The sequence below is a fragment of the Haliotis asinina genome, chromosome 3 (genome assembly GCF_037392515.1).
Source record: "Haliotis asinina isolate JCU_RB_2024 chromosome 3, JCU_Hal_asi_v2, whole genome shotgun sequence".
Classification (NCBI taxonomy): domain Eukaryota; kingdom Metazoa; phylum Mollusca; class Gastropoda; order Lepetellida; family Haliotidae; genus Haliotis; species Haliotis asinina.
In genome coordinates, this window is record NC_090282.1 from 77086119 (window position 1) to 77111605 (window position 25487).

Genomic DNA, 25487 nt, shown 5'->3' on the forward strand with positions numbered 1-25487 from the left:
AAGTAACGAAAGTGAGTTATGATTGGTTCGCTCAACTTCCCAGCGTAGACACCTGATTGGATAAAAAGACAGCCACGGGAGGTAATAAGTTTATCTGGCAGAGCCGTAGATGCGTCCAGGGTATAGTGGAGACTTATCGGAACGTATACCCTGGAGATATCGAGGATGCAAATCAACAGGAATGCATCGTACCCTTGGAGATTTCATGTCATGGTAATATTGTTTTCGTGTAGATACATTTTGTACATTCCATACCTAAATGTACCTCTGAAGTAACAAAGTTCACTTGTGTTCAGCAGCGTAATGGTACACTGAGAATGTTGCTGACAGGTATTGAACAACAAGTGCTGCCTACCGGTATTAATCAACGAATACTGCTCATTAGCATCAAACATCAGTTACTGGTGGGCAATGCTGAAAAATGAACGATGCTTACAAGTATTACCATCGAGTACTGCTAACCAGAAGTGTGCAATGAATTTTGCCGATTACTACGAAACCACTAATGCTGCTGACTGGCATTAAACAACGAATGGTACTGACCGGTATTCAACAACGAATGGTACTGACCGGTATTCAACAACGAATGGTACTGACCGGTATTCAACAACGAATGGTACTGACCGGTATTCAACAACGAATGCTTCCGATAAGTATTAAACATCGAACACTGCCGATCAGTAAGTATTGAACGAATTTTGCTGACCAGTACTGACCCTAATAACTATCGTGGAATTATCTAGGATAGTTGCTTTTCCAAACTGTTTACAATAATCATCATCCAGAGACTCATAGCGTGGACATCCGTGAATGGCATTACAAACGCGCAGTGCGGGTTCCAGCCAAGTGTTAGTACAATAGATTGATAAACGTTTTGCTTCTAATAAAAGGTTAATACATTGCGCTCTTCATTGACTTTTTAAAGGTGTTCGATTCCATTCATAGGTAAACATTATGGTACAAATTATCCAATTTGGACCTGAGGTGTAAATTAATCTCTATATCTTATAGGATAACTAGATTCTGTCTCCCTATACTGAATGCTGAAGTCTTGAAGTTAATATCAAGGAAACTAAGAAGGTTGTGTTCAGAAAAGGTGGCCGTATAAGGCAGACTGTGACGGTGGTTGTATAATTGTCTATCTGTTGATGTTGTTTATAGTTTCACTTATTTGGGCATAGTTTTTAAATATAATAAGAAGATAAGTGTTGCTGAAAAACAGGTGTCTGATCGGGGGCGGAAGCCGGCGTTTAGTGTAAATTCGAATTTTAAATCCCATCAGTTGAAAGTTTATTGTCATTTTTTAATGGTTATGTTGGAAGTGTAGAGTGTTATGCCACGGCTGTGGGGCTTTCATAATGTGTGTTGGCTGTTAAAACAGCACTTGTAGTGCTATGGTATATGCTGAAGAAGGTCGAATCATTTTAAAATATGTAAGGAGGTTTAATATAATCAAATATTGGAGTAAGTTGGGTTATTATCCGTGGTTGTTATGAATATTTTTTTATGATAATGTTGCAAGGTTCATATCAAATTGAATGTATTTTGACAAGTATCGGGTTTGGAGACATTTGGTATGCTCAGGAACTTCCTTCTGATTTCTGAGCAGTTATCAAGCAACGAATCTTTGATCATGCCTATCAGTACGTTAGAAGTCAATCTATCATCTATCATCTAAATGTATTTTATATATTAATCTCATAGATAGCTACAGTTTGCAGTTTTACCCCCGAAAATGTACCTCCTCTCTACAAACGATATAAAACCAAATGTAGATTCTCGTCACATATCAATAGAAACAGGTAGATATTATAAGGTAAATACGAATGAAAGATTATACACATTTTGTATTACAGATATTGAGGACGAATTTCATTACATTATCAAATGATTTAAATACAATGAAATAAGACATAAAGATAATAAACAATATTATTGGAGGGATCGTTCTGTTTATAAACTGGTACAGTTGTTCACTGTCCAAAATGCTACACAATTATGTAACCTAGGTAAATTTCTTGTTATTGCTTTTAGAATAAGAAATACGTGAGTAATAAATAATTTAAAATTCTATGTGATTTATAGTCTGCCCAGCATACCACAACAAACAAACAACAACAAATATTCTTCTTTTGAGGGCATTTAAAAGTGGAATGCATATGGAAAACAAGATATGTACATGTCAGTTTCTCTATTAGGAATAACACGACGTTTCAGGTAAAGGTAGGAACGAGCGAAAGAATTTGCATGTTTTACCTCGGCTTCTTGCTGTCGGGAGTATCAGGGGGATATATAGACATATATGGGTGACTACAACCATACCGAATCTAACAATGTAGAGGAAATAATATGTCATGCCAACATGAGGCCAGAGATGCACTGAAACAGCATAGTAATACACGTGATGGAGTGTCCCCTGTTTATGTTTATATGGCGTCACTGTCACTGAATTATTGTCCCCCTCATGTTCGTATTCCTCCCACAACACCCAGCATCATGTTTCATTTTGGTAATACACATTCATTCATCTATATTGTGAAACATGTTTTCTTCATCAAGCCTCATGTATATGTAGATACAGCAGAATTAGTATTTTAGTATTGCAGGAAGAATATGAGAAAGAAATCATTTTTTTTTGTAAAGACGATACTGAGGATACATTAATATGTCCATATTGTAATAACTATAGCAAATTATGTTCAACCATATTACTACAGATGTCCATCAATGCATAAACCTGTTCATCTTTAAGTGTTAGAAATGTAGATGAGCTATGTAATTTAGGTAAATATTTGCATAAAACCTGTTGTCTCAGAAATGAAATGATTGATAAATAATAGATAATTTTCTGTACATTCTCCATTATGATCAGTGTCTAGACATGCACCTGTACCAATGTCCATGTTTGTATGTACTACCGATTGTCTGTAAAGATAAAGGTAAATAAAGAATCTGAATCTGGTATATGTACATATACCCCCCCCAGATACTCCCTACCTGATACCAATGTCCATGTTTGTATGTACTACCGATTGTCTGTAAAGATAAAGGTAAATAAAGAATCTGAATCTGGTATATGTACATATACCCCCCAGATACTCCCTACCTGATACCAATGTCCATGTTTGTATGTACTACCGATTGTCTGTAAAGATAAAGGTAAATAAAGAATCTGAATCTGGTATATGTACATATATCCCCCAGATACTCCCTACCTGATAAGTACGTATATCCCCCAGATACTCCCTTGCTCTTCTAATGAATATTGTTGTCTGGTATTAAACGACAAATACTCATCATAAAAACACTGCAATTGCTACACATTTAACGCATTGCACTCCAAATCTTGGTGTTACGTACACTGAAACACGTACACTGCATCATTCAAGGCCATATTGCTTCATAACAACACCATGCACGGGTGAAAGATGCGGCGACACATTACAAATACACATGAATGCAACTATTTACAAAGGGCTTGTTCAAACCCCCATATCGTTGCAAGCATTTAGCTCCCATTTCATGAAGCGCAGTTGTGCTCGCGAGGCACGTCATGGACACTAGCGCTTCTGCACTGATCTAGCCCCGGAGAAACAGGTTCACACGCGGAGCTTCTGATTGGTAGCTCGTAGTGACAGCCTGGTGCATAAAGATTGATTGAATTGCTGAAGCGGAGAGAAAATTAGTTTCATCGACATAAATATTTGAGCGAGAACCGGTTATTCTATCTTGTTTCTCCCGGTCCGCCCGACACGAAGAAAGAAACTATTTGTCGTTGACTGTGTGAAAAGAGTCAGCGGCGGTCTGTGAATGAACCCATTGTGCAACATGTTAGTGAATTTCATAGTTGTTCACGATAGATGTACATACATACTTACGCACCGCTGACTTTATAAATGTGATGAGCAACTTATGATGATATGAATGTAGATAAAGAGGTATTTTGTATCATGAACAAGGGTAGAAATTGAATCCAGTTACCTGAAGTGCCTATATCTTGCATCTGTGTGTTGACTATGCCCTGTGGGCATTACCATCATACAAGAGTGTCCAGGCGAGGGCTCCACTGAAGCAACAATCTGTTAAATATTGACCCCAGTGTTTAGGAGGACATAAATCAGAGTTGTAAAGTTAACCAGAGTGCAGATCAGAGGGAGATCGATGCCACAACGATAATGACTAGTCTGTCTTTGATTGCCTCGTAATGGCTTGACCAAGGATGGTCAGATAGGTCCTCGACTTGACCAGCTCTACTTGCAACTGTATTTTTTCATTACAAAGATGTTGCTTGTTTCTTGTTAGGAGAAGATAAGAGAAGTGATGAATGCTTACTTTTGAAAAAGATAATGTTTTCCGACATATTAACCAAAAGCATAAACATGATATGCTTGATGGTCTGAACGGAAATGCGTTGAAGACTCAAAACATGAAAATAACAAGAATATTTAATTGTCGGTTCTGAGTCTCAAACTTTAAGGACTGTTACGGGAGTGTGTTTTCTGTAATTTGTATTGTTATTGATTAACTGATCGTTATTATTGGGTCACATTGTATAGAGTTTTGAGTGATAGTTATTTGCCTTACAGTCGTCATTGTCATGTATCACTCAATATTATTCTATTCTTTACAGGTATAAATATGACTTAGTTTAAAAGTGCTATAACTTTGAAAAGATAGTGATTTGGAATTAGGTTTAATGATTTTGAAATATCGACGTTGAATCAACATCACAAATTTATGATGTGCTTCAGCATTAAAATCAAAAAGGGTTTTGGTTGTATCTGAAAAACTGAAACAACGGTGAATCAAAATCAGATAGCACTGATTAGACAATGACAATGGCTTCCGTTGAAACGTCGACTTAGAGCCAACATAAAACTCCAGGGTTAAAACAAATGTCCTGCTCCAGTGTGGAATTAACATAGATTTAAAAGTTAAAATAATCATGTATGAGATACCAATCTTTTAGCAATGAGACTGGTATTGGGTTCAGTTTGGATGTTGAAACGTAAACTGTGAAGCTGGATTAGACACTTTGTTAAACTTCTTTGGTGCCAGGGGTGGTAGCCTTGAGGTTAAGGCGTTTGCTCGTCACACCGAGGACCCGGGTTCGATTACCCACATGGGCACAATGTGTGAATCCGACTCCTGGTGTTGATATTGCTGGAATATTGCTAAAAGTGGCTTAAAATTAAACCCACTCACTCACTCACTCTTTGGTACTAGAAGATGAAAGATGGGGTTCAGGGACAAGCTGTGTCGGAGGCATAGGAGATTCTTGTAATTGCAGATGAAACCTGGTGAGACTAGAGTGGATTGTTGCATTTGGACAGGTACCCGTGTCATTGTCGGGCTGTGAGGTACCTGGGCGGTTACTCCTATAGGCTTTTCACAGGTACCGGCTGTTAGTAGTTTCTCGTTCCTCAAAATTAATAGTTCGACATTTTCCATACCTGCATAGCGATGGCGTTTGCATGTTTCCAGACATGGCACAAGAGAAGCGGTTATCTGAACAAATGACATTTTGAAAGGTTTTCTTTACTTCGGGGTAACAATGTATAAAAAAATAATCTAAAAGTAAAGTTAAGAAAGTAAAAGTAAACTATAGAAAGAGCATCCATAGTCATATCTCATGCATCGAGTGGTAGCGTGAACACAAAACAGAATTAACACATTTATTTTCGGCAACGGAATTTATCGGAAAAAGAGTTAAATTATAGAGATATGGTCATTGTACTTTCACGGCCGCTTTCCAGGCTTTACGTGGACGCACGTCACGACTACACCGTATGTATATACGCCCGTCACGTATTGGTGATAGGGAATAATCGCCGAAGATGGTACAGCATATGTGACAAACGATTTTATGCTTGTCAATAAAAAGAAACCAAACAAAAAACCGAATATCAAACATAAATATGACAATACTTGCACTGTATAACCTACAGCGACAGCTGGTCTGGTTATTCCTCGAACGGGTTTCAATTGCTCAGAAAATCCTTCTTATGTTCAATCTACTGTTTTTGTTTTACTATTTGCGAGTTCCTATCTGTCGATTTGTGGCCTGGCAATGTTCATGTTTGAATCAAATCCACGTGATCTGCCGCAGTTATGCTTCAGCAGACTCATTATTTTATCCATATACTGGTATTAAAGTGTTTCTTTCCCAAATTTAGCAGGGGAGGCTTTCAACTAAATCAACTAGTAATGTATTGCTACCAGCAAGATGGACAGACAGATAGACACATTAACAAAATCTGTCCCTGAGCCTTGTGTGCTTGAAGTAGGTCATATGGAACCGGTTCTGTCAATACCTGGAAGTAATCAAGTCCATGGCTGCCTCGTCATCACCCATCCATCCTTGCGGCCGAGGCCAGTTTCAGCAGCAGCTTGAGAGTCAGCAAGCGCTGGTTATACTCCATGTAACTTCACGTCCAGAGGGAGCGGTGGGGTAGCCCAATGGCATAAGCGTCCTCTCGTCACGCTCAATACCGAGTTCTATTTCAATCATGAGTGTGTGAAGCCCATTTCCTGCCGTGATATTGGGGTATTATTGCTGAAACCATACTTACTCACTAGCCCACGTCCAGAGCTGAGTTTCTAGGACGTTCACCGTGTGGTACTAGGTTATAACATTACAGCTTTTATAATATATGCATGGTAACTACGGCCCACCACTATCAAGGTAATCAAGCAATCAGATCGCGGAGAACACTCACTATTGGTTTGCAATACTAGGTGTACGCTCCCCATACGATAGCAACACTGTTCTTGTAACAGTTAAACATTGGTTTACAATCGATTCACGATATTTCCAGCACTGCGCTGCTTTCTAATTACTGCTAACGTATGCAAATGTTCTATATTGGGACAATGGTGGTAAAAAAAACAGCAACCCAGAGCAAACAAACTACAAGTTGGATTATTTTGCTCTCTATGTCCGCGGTGTGTATCTTGGGTAAAGTGAATATTTCATTTGCTTGATTAAACGTTAGTTGCTGCGACGCGAGACGCTGAAAGTGTTATATTTACACCCTACACTGATTTCTGCCATGGCGTTTCTGTTACATCTATCCAGCAGGTATAGCTGACATACCATTTTGTGTCCTGTGTTAACACCGTAACGGCCTTATCAGTATCAGTAGAGTTGTAGGTCCATGTTTCAGAACAATATATCGTAACCCATGTGAAGCCCTTTCTCTTCAAGACGGTTGCCCAAAAGAAGTACCGCTCCAAGACCCTGTGTTTTAGACGAAAGTGGCTTTCACTTCAGGACAGCAATGGACGTTCACCCTGCACTTGTGCATTAATAAAGCATACAGAGGTCACGAGGACACGCATCGATTATCTACAACTCAGGACCGTGAACGACCGCTGCTGGTGACGGCCATTCTTTCCTGCACCCATTGAATGACTACATATAGCTCTTTCATGGTACAAGACGTCGGCTGTAATGGAGAACAGACTGACGCTGAATATAAACTTAAATATGTCGTGTAATGAGGTGATTTAGTAAAAGTCAAAACATATGGACTGTATTTTTGCACCTATTTATCTGCCTCCCTTTACATGAACAGGTGCCCCAGGCACCATCAATCTGTGTCGTCATCCGTCATGTCACTCCCGTCATCCTCATCCCACACGTCTTGCACTGTCTGAACTACGTGCCTGGCCTGATGTAGATATATCGTTTGGGGTGTCAAAACCGTCCCATTAACAATCCAGCAGGTTACTACAAGTGTGTATGAATTATATTAAAATTGACAATTATTAAACCCTAATCACATAATAATGTCCTGCTATATTTCGTGTGGCTCTGAGATTTTTCTTCTTCTTTGATTAGGGTAACATACCTAGAAATTGCTTACGTATTCTCCTCTCCAACTTACCAAACATAGCAGCAAGTGGCATCCTAACGGCCAAGTACGCGGGAGCTGGAATGTCATATCCACACTGAAAAGAGATCTCCTCCAAGAGATCTACTTACCAACAGTAGCCAGGCAGGCCTCCAGATTGAAGACTCTCATCAATGCAGGAGAGGGGCCAACCTTCACTGGGGACCAGAGATCCTTTACAAGCGAGAAAACTATATACTACATTCGAGACACTGAAAACACTACACGCTGCAGCCCAGACATCCACTAAACCAATCCAGACCATGCACTCACAATATACAAGCCAGACACTCACACATTACAAACCAAACACAGACACAGTACACACAAGACGCACCAGAAATCTACACACTACAGACATCCATACACTAAGGAACAGACACCCACGCACTACATACCCGATACCTACACACTACACACCAGACACCCACTCACTTGACCTACATACTAGATACCAGGCACCCACATACCACATACCAGGCACCACACACTACACACCAGACACCCACTCACTTGACCTACATACTAGATACCAGGCACCCACATACCACATACCAGGCACCACACACTACACACCAGACACCCACTCACTTGACCTACATACTAGATACCAGGCACCCACATACCACATACCAGGCACCACACACTACACACCAGACACCCACTCACTTGACCTACATACTAGATACCAGGCACCCACATACCACATACCAGGCACCACACACTACACACCAGACACCCACTCACTTGACCTACATACTAGATACCAGGCACCCACATACCACATACCAGGCACCACACACTACACACCAGACACCCACTCACTTGACCTACATACTAGATACCAGGCACCCACATACCACATACCAGGCACCACACACTACACACCAGACACCCACTCACTTGACCTACATACTAGATACCAGGCACCCACATACCACATACCAGGCACCACACACTACACACCAGACACCCACTCACTTGACCTACATACTAGATACCAGGCACCCACATACCACATACCAGGCACCACACACTACACACCAGACACCCACTCACTTGACCTACATACTAGATACCAGGCACCCACATACCACATACCAGGCACCACACACTACACACCAGACACCCACTCACTTGACCTACATACTAGATACCAGACACCCACATACCACATACCAGGCACCACACACTACACACCAGACATCCATACACTAAGAAACAGACACCCAAACACAAGACCAGACACTACACACCAAACACCCACACACTTGACCAGACACCTACATATCACATACCAGACACCCACACACTTGACCAGACACCTACATACTACATACCAGACACCCACACACTACACACCAGACATACACACACTACACACCTAACATCCATACACTAAAGAAAGGACACCCCCACACCAGACCAGACACCTACATACTACATACCATGCACCCACACACTACAGTCCAGACACCTACACACTAGACCAGACACATAGATACTACAGGCTAGACACCTACACACAAGACCAAACACCTAGATACCACAAGCTAGACACCACACACCTAGACAGCAGACACCCACAACTTGACCAGACACCTACATATTACATACCAGACACCCACATACTACACACCAGACTCCCACACACTACAATCCAGACATACACATACCACACACCAGACATCCATACACTAAAGAACAGACACCCACACACTAGACAAGAGACCTACATACTACAGGCCAGACACCCACACACTGCATACAAGACACCCATACAATACAGTCCTGACACCTATATACAATGCATTCCTGACACATACACAATACAGTCCTGACACCTATACACAACAGAGCCATGACACTTATATACAATACAGTTCTGACACCTATACACAATACATGTTTGGCATTTACGTACCCAGTACAGTCCAAACACCTGTACACAATACACTCATGACACCTATGTATCCACTACAGTCCAAACTGTTCACCAAACTCTTATGACACACCCAACATGTTAGACACCTACATTCACTACAAACCAGACACCTGTGCACTTTTGTACGCTCCGTATTCTCCGACTGCCTAATACATGCACAGTAACAGATTCAGACGGTGGTTCTACAGCTAGCTCACCCAGGGATTCTCTACTATGAGTCACATGAGGAGAGTTCGCCCAAGCGATGAAACATTTATTGTTGACACAAATACTATATCAAAAATGTTATTGTTTCTCAACTAATATTTCTAAATTCATCCATGTATAGTTCGTATACCTATAGAGAGTTCTACCTATTTTGCCTCGCCGTTAAACTATGCCATCAATCAATGGAATGTTTTAATGTATGCAAATATATGGGAAACAACCTAAAACCGGCTGTGTGATGATTAATGGCAAAACCAAATGATATAAATCATACACATTACGTCATCATTGTGCGATAAATATCGCACTCTAAAGTAAGCAAAGACTATGCGTCAGGTAGCATAGTAAAAATAGACACCCATTTCACGACGAATAACAGAATTCGGTTCCCTGCAAGCCTCGGAAGTGTAAAATAAAATTCCCGGCTGCGTGGGTATCCCTCGAGAGCCTCACAAAGCGCGTCCCAGGCAATCGAGCACCAGGAGCGTCTCGTGTTCGCAAACAGGTTGCTTGCTCCTCGCACAGGTAAGTTGCTATCTTGCTCCTTCAATAGTTTGTATATAAGAAAACACGTTGAACATCGTCTTAATATGTTTGTATTTTTGATGAATACAAATGCGGTTGAGAAAGTACAATTAACAACGCTAAAGGTATAAATAACTTGGGTGCATCTTCATTGACCGATAAAACAATCAATAAATTATAATGGCGGATGTATCCGAAAGGTCCTGTGTATCTTGTGCAATGTGTTGATGCTAGAGTATATTATATATCTGTTAGTTATCACCAAGAACCTGTACGTGTTTAGATAACGCAGCGCTATTTGCTGAAAACTGACCACTTACCTTCACAGTTTGGATAATGGCTTAATCTACATAAAATTACAAAAAAAGCTATTTTAATACAGGATGTTTCGTCGACAGACAGAATTGGTCCCAAAGGCACATTTAAACGGGTTAAACAAAACACCTGTGATGCATTTTAGGAACAGGGAGGGGGTGATCTCGAGGGGATGTTAAGGAATGATTCACACATCATCCAGAGGCGTGCAGCCTGCGGTGACTCAAAGGATGCCTTTGATATTATATCTTTAGAATGTTTGATAATATATGTATCTAGAGTAGCGGAACTTGCTTCATAATGTTGTGCTCACCAGAGCGTGATTTGCTGGAGACGAAACCCGTTTCCCCTGCCAACTGTTCATAGGATTATTACAACGAAATAATGAATGATTTATGTTAACATTGACTGGTAACAACGTATTTATTTGCAACAGATTTTGGATTTTAAATGATACTTACGTTATCGGTGCCAAATATGGAAGTAATTTAGACAACAGACAAACTGAACTGTAGCGAGTTTAATTTCTGAGGCTATGGTTGTACGTTTAAGTGTTGAATATGTTTCCTTTCGAGTACAGAGCGGCTAGGGGTAGCACTCCGTCATCATCTGTCATATTCTGATTCCATTCTAGACACTCCCAACCGCCACAGGCCATAAAATGGCAGATAGTGGCAGTTGTCATTGACAACCATCATGATTTGAAACGTGTGAGGAAGTTTATAGATCCCCGGACTGCCACGATCCGCTGACAATACTGATCAACGATGCGTAGATGTTACCTTGACACGCCGTTCACGTGAAGATAAAAACCAACAATTTATTTAGCATGTCATGGCTGTGGAATTTTGAACTGTTGCCGAGTGAATGAGTTTGTAAGGGTGAGTTAATTTTGAATGACTCACCAACGTCTAAATTGCCAATCAAACAGATCACGAGTGAGTTTGTTTTTAAATGACAGTGGTCAGTATTCTAGTTACAGAGTGCTGCGGGTATTACGACCTCGCATGGATCAGTGATGTTACTTCGTTAAAAGTATAGTTCGCTTTACGTACGACCACTAACATACACAGCAGATGGCCAAGCCTAAAAACATGTTCGTTAAATTCATGATGAGCGAGTTTGTTATAAACGTAGCTAGAACATTACCAGCTTTTTCAGCCAATCATAAAGCTCGCTCACTACGCTTGCTCCGAGCCTTCTTTGACACTAAGATTTCTCTTCATAGATTCTAACTATTATTTATACGTCCCGCCCTGTTGGGGGAAAACTTGGGGTCACCGAGGTGTCACGTGATGTAGGTTTCACCTGCTTCACGAGTATGGTGGTAAGAATCCCAAACACATTATTAGGATGGGATTCGAACCCTACATCGTCGATGACGATGCCATTCAGGGACACATGGTGTATTTGTAGTATTGTGTTCCATTTGCTGTAGCTGGGTATTACGCCGAGTATGTCATAGGAGGCTTACTGTGCCTGTGTTGGGGACTGTTCGTGTATGGTGTTTGTTTTTCTGTTTGTGTTTGTGCTGCATGAACATATAACACTTCTGCCATCATCGTTAGCATTACCTTGCGGGATTTATTCGCCAAAGTGAGTGAATATTGTTTTAGCCCGCTTTTAGCAATATTCCAACAACATCACGAGAGGGGACACCAAATGTTGGCTAGCTATGTAGCTATGTGGGGAGTCGAACCCGGGTCTTCAGCTTGACGAGCGGACACTTTATCCATCAGGCTACCCCATCCCCTAACCCGTCAGAACAAGGAATTGGTGGGTGTTGTTTCCGCAAATAAACATCTCCTTAAAATAAAGAATACAATTGTGAGTTTCTTGTTCATGAACACAATTATCCTCTTCTTCGCCATCATTTTGAGGATGATCATTATCGTTACTAATCCATACCAATATACTGATTAGTTTGTTTATTACCATTTTAGTTGGTTACATCATACATCGTAATAAAATTGAGCTCTTTGTCATCTCGTCACAGGTCAAAACGCACACATATGGAACGCTTTTACATGGTTCATTACGAAATTGTCGTTTCGCCATTTCACCAACCGCTCTCTATTTATCATTGAATGCACTGTAATGTGTACATGAAAAATGGGCGATTTATGCTTGCAAACTAGCATATGTTTGTGTTTATCGAGGCAGTTAACAGAGACTACAGCAGCACATTAGGCCGGTTCCCAGCCAGGGTGGTGATAGAGCTGAAGTGCTCGGCTTGTTTGTGCACCAAAGTACATCACGGTCACAGGCTCGCCACAGCACATGACGCCAGTCCTTTGAACAATAGTAGGACACGATTACTCCCTTTAAATCACACTGCAACCTAATTCAAGAAACACCTTTAGAAAATACAGCTTTTAGAAAGTAACAGGTCATGATAACCTTGTTTGTGCGTAGTAATACAGAAACTCTCGTCAATACATATCTCTGACCCAGTACTTGAGCGACACCCAGTGAGATCGGTCATGCGCATCCTACAACGCTGCATATTGCTGGTGTATAAATAGAATTGATGGGAATTACAGTGTGCGGAGCTTGCCAGGGATGGATAAGCTTGGTTTGAGTAATGCTTTAGGGAGACGGAGTTGTCGATATTCAGTGTCAGGTCATGTAGATGAAAAAGATACGCCTGACTGCACTATGGATACCTTCGCTGACCTACATTAAACTGACTACTGACATTGATTTCTTGCAGCTTAGAACCGAGATAACTTTCCTACATTAATTAATTACAAACCGGTTCTCAGATGAGGGGCCTTTCAGAAGGATCATTGCATTGTCTTATGGCGATGGTCTTTGATGGAGAGTTATCGAATAGAGTGAATCTAATTCAAGGGACTTACGTTCATTGCTGAACTTAATTGTTCACCTTGCAGGAGCGTTATTTAAACAGAGACGTTTTAGGGGCAAAGTAACCTTTACAACAATGTACAAAGGGATAAAATGCGAAAATATCTTCAATGAATTATTCTAACTGATCATGGTCAGCTGCATTAAAAATGCATCGGTCAGTCAATGTTACTAGCCGTCTTTGAATAATGACGTTCTCTTTTCACCTGTGGTAATACTACAGTAATATCCATGCATAGTTTAAACCTTTCCGCCCACTAGCCCTGATCATGGACACAGTATTTCAATGTCCTGCACCGTACAAGAGTGTTATTGTTGTTTTCCGCCAGTCACGCTATTATCCGCGACAGTCTGTGCCCACGGGGCAATCCCTCCATTGCATTTTTGTCATATTTGCACAGTCAGTAGTCACACAGGGCAGTAGACGATTCTTGTGCCGCCCTTGTGTTCTGTCAACTCTGTGACAGACATGAACAACATATGTTACAAGCATTGACTACAATGTTACAAACAGGGATCGGACTGCAAGTTTAACAAACATATACTACATATGTTCCCAACATGGGGACTGTTTGTGTAACACACACTGACTTTATGTAACAAACATGGACTGCTTTTATGACACACACTGGCTGCATGTGTAACAAACATAGATTGTTTATGTAATACACGCTGACTGCATGTTACAAACATTGATTGTTTATGTAATACACACTGGCTGCATGTGTAACAAACATGGGTTGTTTATGTAATACACACTGACTACATGTTACAAACATGGAGTGTTTGTGTAATACACACTGACTGCATGTTACAAACATGGATTGTTTGTGTAATACACACTGACTGCATGTTACAAACATGGATTGTCTGTGTAATACACTCAGACTGCATGTGTAACAATTAATGGACTGCATATTTTACAAAGACTGTTTATGTAACCATCATGGACTGCATATGTAACAAACATGGCCTGCTTATGTAAATATGATGTATCGGGTTCCGATTTTCAAATGCACATTCATTGCGTTAAGGGAAACACTATTACCAGGGTCACTGGGTCGTTTTCTATTCCCTGCTTCATGGGCAAGACGCCGTTACTGGCTAGAAGGGTCTACCATCACATTCTATTAGGTTGAGTAATGTGATCTTTGAACAGCATACGTCAGTTTGTATGTCAAGGTGAATTGTAAACCAAAAAAAGTTACTGTGTTCTGTAATCTGATTGGTTGAAAAACATGATTAAATGGTATTAGATTCCCGGAAACTGAAAGACTATTCACCGCGTATTGACACGTAAACAATTGTTTTGTTGTGTCATCAACAGTGGTGACGTCATTCAAATCATATTGTGACGTAAAGTTAGAATGACGTCACAAATGAGCAACTCCAAATGCTACCATGAGAACCAGCTGAAACGGCCAGCTGATGACACTTCACTGCTGTGTCCGTATTCGATGTAAACGAGTGCAGACACTAAAACCCCATTGTTTACTTTTGTGTTTACAATGTCGATAAACATCATGTGTTGGCCAATTTCCGGGTGTTATTGAGTATTTGAGGCACGGGAATATTTCATTTGAAACCTCCGGCTGACGCCGTCGGTTCCAAATGCATTCCCGTGCTTCAAATACTCAATAACACCCGGAAATTGGCCAACACATGATGTTTATCTCCTAATTAAATCGGAAAGTAATAAGGCTATGTTGATGCAACTCAGCCGTGTTTGACATCATGCATTTCTGTTGATCATAGGTGTGATATGTGCACGGCATTTCGCAATGCGGTATATATGCAGCAAACACCGGACACGGTTTGAGTTTTGTGACTAGTGTTGCTCTAGTAAACAAATACACGTCGGCTGAAAACAAGCAACCATTGCATATACTGATGAAAACATATAGAAAGGAACAATTCTGAATGGAATTAAGCTTGTGTTACATATACATGTATCCGGAGATAATCAGTGATGCCTCAGGGCCTCACTGGACAGTGGTGTCGGCTCTGCGACAGATTCAGTTAGCATGAACCATTCTTACTGAACGCTGCAGTAGACACATTCCAAGAATATTACGTTCAACAAGTGTAGCCGACGTTTGCCCTGTGTATGACGAATTCGGGAGGGTTTATTGGCTTCCTTCCAGGCATCTAGATATTGCCTAAATGGTGAGTCACTGAACATAACCTGAACAGCCCCTGCCACCGTACAGGTAACACTTGTACCGTATTATAATCAGATTGCACTTTTTATGTGCCGTCACTCTGATATCAAATCAGTAGGAAACTAATATTAAACACTCTGGTATCCACCAGTGTATCTTCCCCACATTAACCACTCGTCGGGTGGGTCTATCAGCATGGTATCCAGGTGTTGAGATGAATAGCGTTCTTGAAATTCCTACATGTGCAAGTTACCATTTTACTGTTTTCAACCTATTATGTCTTGAACAGCAGGTGTATTTTGATGGTAATTTTAACAGATAACGGTGTATTGACAGTGATGTGCCAACTCCAGTGAAACTTGGATGTGTCACGAAGGTATGGGAATAATATAACACATTTAAATAATGCTGGCAGTTTTATGTTATCTATCAAAGAAATGGTTACAACATGCGATCAGTCAGCGTATTCTACTATTCATGTGATCTACTGAGCAGCAATGAAGTAACAATATACCACATAATCGCATGTCCACAATCCCTGTGGCATAAAGCTGACATGCAGGTCGAATATACATACATTTGGCATTGACTTAAATCGGACATAAACGCGAAAAGACATGCGTCTAATGTGTAAGTAAGATATAGCCCGTCTCACAGTTCATGGACAGTGGTATTTTACCTTTCGCCCAGCTCTTCCTGAAGTGCTAAAACTTTAAATGAAGTCTAGATGTCCTCCAGACTGACTTGGTCTCCTCTCCATGTTAAACAGAATTATTAGTTTTTATTAAAAAAATATGTATATGTGTTCAGTGGTTAAGCCAAGTCTAGATTTAGATTTGTTACGTGACAGTCACGTGCGGGAAACCCGTTTAAGTTTTGTTTGGCAACAGTGGAGCCGAGATGAAACATCAGTTTTAAGCGACATTGTGTTTTGGAACAAGACAGTAGACCAACTTAATATCATCTTTAGCTAATATTGCATTTTATCACGAACTTGGTGAAGCATAAAATTATGATGAAGCGATAACGGTCACAAATAGCTCCTAACTTTCTTTCGCATTTCTTTCATGAAATGGCTCGACTGCTGACTGTAGAGGATGAGCTATGTTATTCCTTATAACCCGAGAAGGCTACACTACACGACAGAGGAATTGTCATAAAATTGTGTGACAAGCTGTTGCAGATGCCCGTCGTTAGGAATAGGGACCAGAATGAATCATATGGTATAAACATAACATGAGCTGCACAGGCTGTGTATGCAACAAATTCAAGTACAACATATGTGTGTTAATACTGTAACAAAACATGTTGTTGAAGTACTGCCGATTGTGTCGGGGATAGACAAGTCTAACCCACATTCTGAAATGTATATTTTACCTCGAGTTCAAGTAATTGTTTTCATTTTATGTTACTATGAAAGAAATTCTGAACATTATATTTGTTCTCGTTAGTATGACAGTAATCATTTTTGTGATTTTCCTATGGACTTAATCACATTCGTTGTGGTGTTTTGTTGCCGTGCAACTGTAGAAGTAATCACTTACGGTGTCGTGTTACTGTGGAAGTAATCACTTACAGTGTCGTGTTACTGTGGAAGTAATCACTTACAGTGTCGTGTTACTGTGGAAGTAATCACTTACAGTGTCGTGTTACTGTGGAAGTAATCACTTACAGTGTCGTGTTACTGTGGAAGTAATCACTGACAGTGTCGTGTTACTATGGAAGTAATCACTTACATTGTGTTACCATGGAAGTAACCACTTGTTACTGTGGAAGAAATCACTTACACTGCCGTGTTACTATGGACGTAATCACTGTAGTTGTCACAATAATATGTCAGTAATCACTTTCCATGTCGTGTATTGAAGTAATTAGTTGCTCTTTAAGTAATAATAATAAGATGTGCATGTATGTTGCGCCAAATCCATTCACAAGGTGATACAAACTCACCTGCCTTAGGTGAGACCACAAGTGCCAAGTAATCATACATTGTTGACATGGTTATAAAATAGGATACTGTACATATATTCTTTCGGTTCTCAACCTGTCACTCTGTAATTATGAGTACAAGGCACACTGAAAAAGGTGAATATACCGTTAGAACACACAGGAATCGAGTTTAGCTACCAGTCTAAGTGTCTTCTAAATATACGCTACACCGGCAAATGGGCGTGTCTGTGTTTGGTGAGTGTGTCTGTGGGCGGGTATCGTGCACGACGTGTGCATGTTGACTTTTACTGTAGCGGGACACTCTAGCGTTGTCAAGTACAGTCCTTGTTTAAAACATGCGCGGGCAATGTATGTCACACATGCAAATATATGTAACGTGTTTTCAATGTTTGTTTGCATATACTTGTATACTGTTAATTTCTACCCGTGAAGATCCTGGTTAGAACTGATCTTCAGTATCCCATGTTTGTCGTACTCATGACAAAGAAGATCATGCTCGCTGACTTGGTTCACACATGTCATAAGTTCCCAAATGCGCAGATCATCATGAGTCTTGACATACATCACCATCTCCACAAAGGACAGACTTGGTGAAGAACTTCTCCTGGTTGACTCCCATTGCCATCAACAAAATCTACCTCAAATTTCAGATTCAGTCCCACAACCATGGTTGTGGAATTTCTCGCTAGCATCATGAGTCTTGACATACATCACCATCTCCACAAAGGACAGGCTTGGTGAAGAACTTCTCCTGGTTGACTCCCATTGCCATCAACAAAATCTACCTCAAATTTCAGATTCAGTCCCACAACCATGGTTGTGGAATTTCTCGCTAGCATCATGAGTCTTGACATACATCACCATCTCCACAAAGGACAGGCTTGGTGAAGAACTTCTCCTGGTTGACTCCCATTGCCATCAACAAAATCTACCTCAAATTTCAGATTCAGTCCCACAACCATGGTTGTGGAATTTCTCGCTAGCATCATGAGTCTTGACATACATCACCATCTCCACAAAGGACAGGCTTGGTGAAGAACTTCTCCTGGTTGACTCCCATTGCCATCAACAAAATCTACCTCAAATTTCAGATTCAGTACAACAACCATGGTTGTGGAATTTCTCGCTAGCATCATGAGTCTTGACATACATCACCATCTCCACAAAGGACAGGCTTGGTGAAGAACTTCTCCTGGTTGACTCCCATTGCCATCTACAAAATCTACCTCAAATTTCAGATTCAGTCCCACAACCTTAGTTGTGGAATTTCTCGCTAGCATCATGAGTCTTGACATACATCACCATCTCCACAAAGGACAGGCTTGGTGAAGAACTTCTCCTGGTTGACTCCCATTGCCATCAACAAAATCTACCTCAAATTTCAGATTCAGTCCAACAACAGTCCAATTTCTCGCTTTCATCATGAGTCTTGACATACATCACCAGAGGATCATCCGATAAGTAAATATCTGCAAAGGTAAACGCTTAAATTCTGCCATAAAGAGTCTCCACAATAATCAAACCCCCGTGGTCTGATCTGCCACAAGATTTCTGCCAGGAAAGGGCTAGCTACTTACCAGATATGGAACTGATCGATGGCAATACGAACATTCTGCTGATTTTGCAACCCACATCACTTGATCTTTTTAAGCTGTTCGAGCCTGCTATGCCCTTGTGACAATCCTTCTGATTTGTTTATAGTCTCATATATGCTTATCATATCCTGTGTATGTGTCATAGTCAGTCTATAAAATGAGTGACATTTCCAGTTAGGTAATGTACAACATGTCTGATGTATCACATATTTTACAAAATGGCTGACAAATTGGTCCATTTACTTCAGTTCATATGCCGAACTGATGGATTCACCTAGTGACTGAAATGATATGATAAAAAGTAAAAGAAAGTCTATGTCTTACGACCCGTGAAGATCCCGGGATAGAATAGGCCTTCAGCAACCCATGCTTGCCATTAAAAGGCGACTACGCTTGTCGTAAGAGGCAACTAACGGGATCGGGTGGTCAGGCTCGCTGACTTGGTTGACACATGTCATAGGTTCCTAATTTCGCAGATCAATGCTCATACTGTTGATATCTGGATTTTCTGGTCCAAACTCGATTATTTACAGACCGCCGCCACATAGCTGGAATCTTGCCGAATAAGTCGTGAAACAACACTCACTCAAAATTTCGGTTGAATGTCAGACGGGATTTACAATAAAAACTGAACGTACGATACCACCACATCCCGTCGCAGTTAATTGAAAACCCCGACAAGCGTCCTAAAAAGCCATTACACTGAAACATTTAATTCCATGATTATTTCAATTAACACATATTTTGAATATTTTAGGACCATTTTGTTCATATTTCTAACAATCTTTAGACCTTTGATTTAATTACCAGTATTTGCCACCAGGTTATACTCTTTACCCACGACGAGACAGACTATCAAGCCAAACACATTGCATGAAGGAGTGGAATTCACATTACGTATTGTCGGCTTAAATTCAAAAAGTTCCTCCCACCTGTGCCTGTCTATCCCACCCTCACACTCCAAATACGCCAGGTCCTCGTAACCCAGTGCAGAGAATCTGTTATATACCTTCGTATGTTCGCGTTATTTTGTTACAATCAAGCCATGATAAGCATTCTGCTCAGGATGAACAAACAGCGAATTAAATACTCCAGGTACGTGTGTCTATCCGCTCATGATCCCCTCCAGCAACCAAGCAGGAGAGCAGGGGTGTGTTTAATTGCACTGGCCTCATCTCGGGGAGATCTCTATGACCTCTAGCTTTGTGTTGTATAGCATCTTTCAAGACCAAGCCCTTGCGTCTTAAGATTGTGTACAATGAACAAGTCCTGTCTCTCGTAGAGGTATTTAGGTTAGTCTTTTCTTCGAGGCTTTCTAAATAAATGGGACATCTCTTTGCATAATAAATATATAAAAAAATTATTCAGTTTAAAAAGCATCACAAGGACTGGATGGAAGGCATCCATGTATCAGGAATTGAGATGTCATTATATACTATTTTAAAAAAGTAGGTATATACCACTAGCCGATGCCGATGCATATGATACAAAGTAATATATACTAGTATATATTTGAAATGAAACATTTCCAAAGGCATGGAATGAATTGTCACATTTTCCCTTAATTTCTCTTCTTCATCTGTTTCCTTCATGTCTTCTTCATTTGTATTTGTTCAGTCTTTTAAATCCAAACCCCCTACTTTTTAATGGTATATGTCATAATGACAGAGCACTGTTGCCAGTTAAGCATGCATGTGTTGATTCTGTTATAAAGGTACGCTGATCAATAGTACATAGTATGACTCACTGCTTCGTAACAAAAGCAACTGTCCCACAATGCACCACAGCACGACCAGACTGTCAGCAAGTCTATCGATGACTCACCTGTGAAGTTACCCGAAAGTAGCACAGATGCCGTATAAACCGCAACCGAGGACAAAGTCGTGAGATCAAAGTTAAGTCGATGGCCCATGACTGATATTACTTGTATTTGGCTGTGAGGACAAGTCGGGCGTGTTGTACACGAGGGATGCCGATTTGGCATCTGTTGTCGCCAAGGGGAACTGCATGGGGTCAACTGAGGTCGAATAGCAATCACAACTAGTTTCCTATTTAGTGTTGTCACGGTGTGTGTTGATATGAGCTATTACCCCGCTTACATAGAATGCAATTTGCTCGTAAACACCTGAGGAATATCTCAACAGATTTGTGTAAAATGCTAATGCATTTCATGCACTTCATATCTGGACACCAGTACGGTTTTGTTTATGCATGATCGAAGACTAGCTAGTGGTATCGTTTGTCTTGTGAATTAATATACAAAAATCAATAATAATATAAAAATCTGAGTACACTCATGTTCCAGTCTAAGTAAACCTATCCTCAGTACTTTTCGTTACACTCCAGTACTGTGTCTAACAAAACCTTATGGGAGGTCGCGTCACGTAACCTTTGAGATTGACCAATCAGAACACAGCTTACCAAATCGCGAAAGTGGACATTCGCACATACCTTTTGAACCTTTTATCTCGAAAAGGTTTCGTACCCGAACGATATGCTATATAGCGTACGCTCGCTTCCGGGTGATGCACACGGCGTACGTACAACCATGACGACGGTGAGTAAACAGTCGCTGAAAATGGTGTTTTTGGCAATATTCAAGGATGTCATCTTGCGGAAATATTAGCTAATGGTAACCATGTCAACAGAAACCCCAAAGCGTATATACTGCAGGTCAAACAACCGTGTTATATGCAGATTTTTGTTTGTGGAGAGATCTGTGTCAGTGACCTGAATATTTTGAAAGTCCCTCCGATCCCTAAATAGTCTGATTGGTGAAATCTATTTGACCGTTTGATTGGACGGCCATTGGTCGCTCAAAGGTTACCTGACGCGATTTTCTACTAGGTTTTGTTAGACTCAGTGGTGGAGTGTAACGAAATACACTGAGACTAAGTTTACTTAGACTGGCTCATGTTCAGAACTGTTGCAGGCCATTCTTCATGAATAATCCGTAACTTTCAGTGTATATTCCGAAGTTTCCCCAAACAATTTGACAACGTAACGAATCAATCTTATCGATCTTGTAAATCCAATGTCACTACGTGTTAATGGTATATATTCACATTGGAGAAATAGCTGCAAGATGCATTGACCAGTGACGTCATGCAGGCCATTCGTGTAGGCACCAAGACAGCTGTCATCAAGGTTCTACAGAGGACGTCTGGGGTTTTCCCGAGATGCCCAGTGAATGGTTGACTATGCCCAGATGTTTCACTACATTGATAATGTGTAGAACGTGTCCGGTTTCCTTCTGTTGAGAGAATATAACTATACGTCTTAACTGATGGTCTGTTCAAATCCACGTTCCAATGTAATGCTTTCGTTCATCAGTAACTCAGACTTTCATTTGCCTTGCAGACACGTTCAAACCACTTATCCTGACACAATGCCGTTTGGACTTGGAAGGAAGGGCAGCCAGGCCAAAGACCTCATGAAAAACAAGGTAACGACAAGTGATGGCACATGCTAGCTTGACATGGACAGGGCATTGGCTAAACACAAAGCTCACTTTGTCCACAAACCATCTTTATTATGTTGCCTGGCAGATTCATGCCATTTTTACGTACTTCCACATGCCTGTGCATAAAACACTGTGATCATCAGATACTATGGCGATCATGCCGTGCTTTTACACTTGAGAGTGTATTCTTCCTGTCAACCATGTATAAAAGATTAGTTGCATATTTTACTTGTTTGTTAAAACTCAAAGGGGGATAAATTCATTGTCATTTCAACACTGCTTGGTCACCATGCAAATACTCTTTGTACAACAATGTTATCATTACGTAATTAACTATTTACATGCATAACCTATAGTATCCATTTCTATGTCATATGCTGTACATGAACATGGGGGAAGCCAGCTACGTTTAGAAAGACACGTTGACTTTGTCTCCCAAAGCAGGTTCTGGGAAATATCAGAGTTGGTAGTTGTATGTAGCTGGGAAAATATTATGTTTCATGACACAAGATCATTTGGCTAAAAGCTGTTAACTACCACAAGGACGTGAGTTCTTCTTTTGCTACATGAATTTGTAAAATAGCTGCCCATCATCAAGACACTTCTTCCTTTGGACCATATTTCTGTAGGAAAGTGTTCGATGAAGTGACCAAATGAAGCAAGCGACAGATATTTAGCTACAAATACCATCTATTTTGGGACAGATTGGCGACTTGGAGGCCGCTAAGACGAAGCTGGAGGAAGATGTCGAGAAGTATAAGACGGAGGTAGAGGAATACAAGAACGAGGCTGAGAGTGCCAAGAAACAGGTGGAAGAGGTCAAGGTCAAGGCCGAGGAAGAGGTCACTAATGCCAAAAAGGAAGTAGAGACCGTAAAGAAGGAAGCAGAAGAGACCAAGGCTGGACTCATGGATCAGATAGCAAAGCTCAAGAAGCAGGCTGAGGATGCTCTGAAGCAGGTGTCGGAACTCAAGAGCCAGCTGGCAAAGCTCACGTCGGGGGAGGGACTCGGGAATATCAAGGTTAGTTGGCAAAGAGGTGTTGTGCCACACCACATGTAGCTATATTTCAGCAAGATCTTATATAATGTGGGCATCACACATTGCACCCAAAGGGAAATCGAAGCCGGGAATTCTGCCCGACAAGCAAACGCTTTTAACAATTATGCTACCACGCCTCCTTTTGGATGTTTCATGGCTTACATATACAAATGTGTTTTAGACGTGAAGGACCCTCACTGTGTACTATACCCAGTTCGTTTGTCCGTTTCAGGATGCAGCCGGTGGCCTGTTGTCCGGCGGCGTGTCTAAGCTTGGCCTCTAGCATTCCTCATCTTACGGACTGTTGTGTCGCTTCAGTTTCATCCTCTCTCGACTTTGTGAGAACAATGTGACAGTTCACTCAAATAAATACATATCTGCATCTCGCGGCAGGGACTGCACGGTCTCAGCTGGTTAACGGACAAAGAAAACGCCGTTACTTCTCCGGCAGAAACATATCATTGATAACAATCTGCTGTCGAGTATAGACGAGTTGTCTCCCTTATATCAATTCTCTTCACGGCATGGGAAAGTGATGCAGTATTGCTTTGTAAATGACACACGACACTGCTTTAAAATATATTGACTATGGATAATAGATTGGAACAAGTGCACTATATTTTGGAAAATATATTGGTTTAAATGCAATCAGCAAAGACGAGTGATTGTCAGCAGAGGGCTTTTTTGACAAAACATAGCATTTAGGTGCCTTCTTCCATGTAGTGAAGGTGTACAAAATGACAGCCGCAATGTGTGTCTGTTTGACGTACCATGTACCCTATAGTATGTATCACATGTGATCCCTGTGCCGCGAGGCGTAACACGTCCTAGTAGGACAACAAGTAGACACAACCTATCTTCATGTACCTGCAAGTTGAACATTATGGATTAGTGCTTATGTATGTAGATATATGCCAGTTCTGTCATATACATATGCTTGACATCAGTGTTAATAGTTGGTCAGTACTATATGTGTGGCGAATCATTCATTGTGGATCAAATCCTCTGTGCCTTGGTTCTAGCACCTGGTAAAAGTGCTTGACCATACCTTTAATTAGATGTGCATGTGCCAGAACGGAACGGTTTACGTGACAGTCTCACATGGGGCGCTGCGCAAAGGCCAAGAGATTTGACCACAAGGTGAATGATAGAGAGGCATGGAGGGTGAGTTTGTGTCGAGGTTGTTCTTGGTCTCTGTATTTCTGTTATTCGTAGTTGGAACCAGTTGCGACTGTAGTTTTCTTTACTGTTTGTTCGAGATTAAATATTTGTATACATCTATCTCAAATATTTGTGCTTGTTGTATTTGACCACTTGGTTATAACTGATACATATATGACGACGTTTCATTAAACAAATAAAAACAGTGACTTGTCCCATAGCAACATGAAAGGTCTGCAGTGTCATTCATGTATCTACACTTGAAGACACCAACATATATAGGAAATATTCAGCACGAAATTAAAATGAAAGGAAGTATTAAGCGCATGGCCATCGTTGAACGCCTGAAGTGTATCACGGG

General features: G+C 40.8%; 1 protein-coding gene across 1 annotated transcript; it reads left to right on the top strand.

Annotated features, from left to right (window-relative positions):
* The first annotated feature begins 10043 nt into the window (after nucleotides 1–10043).
* LOC137278491 (ATP synthase subunit b-like) lies at nucleotides 10044–25253 on the top strand. Its single transcript, XM_067810846.1, has 4 exons — nucleotides 10044–10572; nucleotides 22823–22907; nucleotides 23630–23947; nucleotides 24198–25253. Exons 2-4 carry the CDS (start codon nucleotides 22851–22853, stop codon nucleotides 24246–24248), a joined length of 426 nt encoding a protein of 141 aa, XP_067666947.1. The 5' UTR covers nucleotides 10044–10572; nucleotides 22823–22850; the 3' UTR covers nucleotides 24249–25253.
* The last annotated feature ends 234 nt before the right edge of the window (nucleotides 25254–25487 follow it).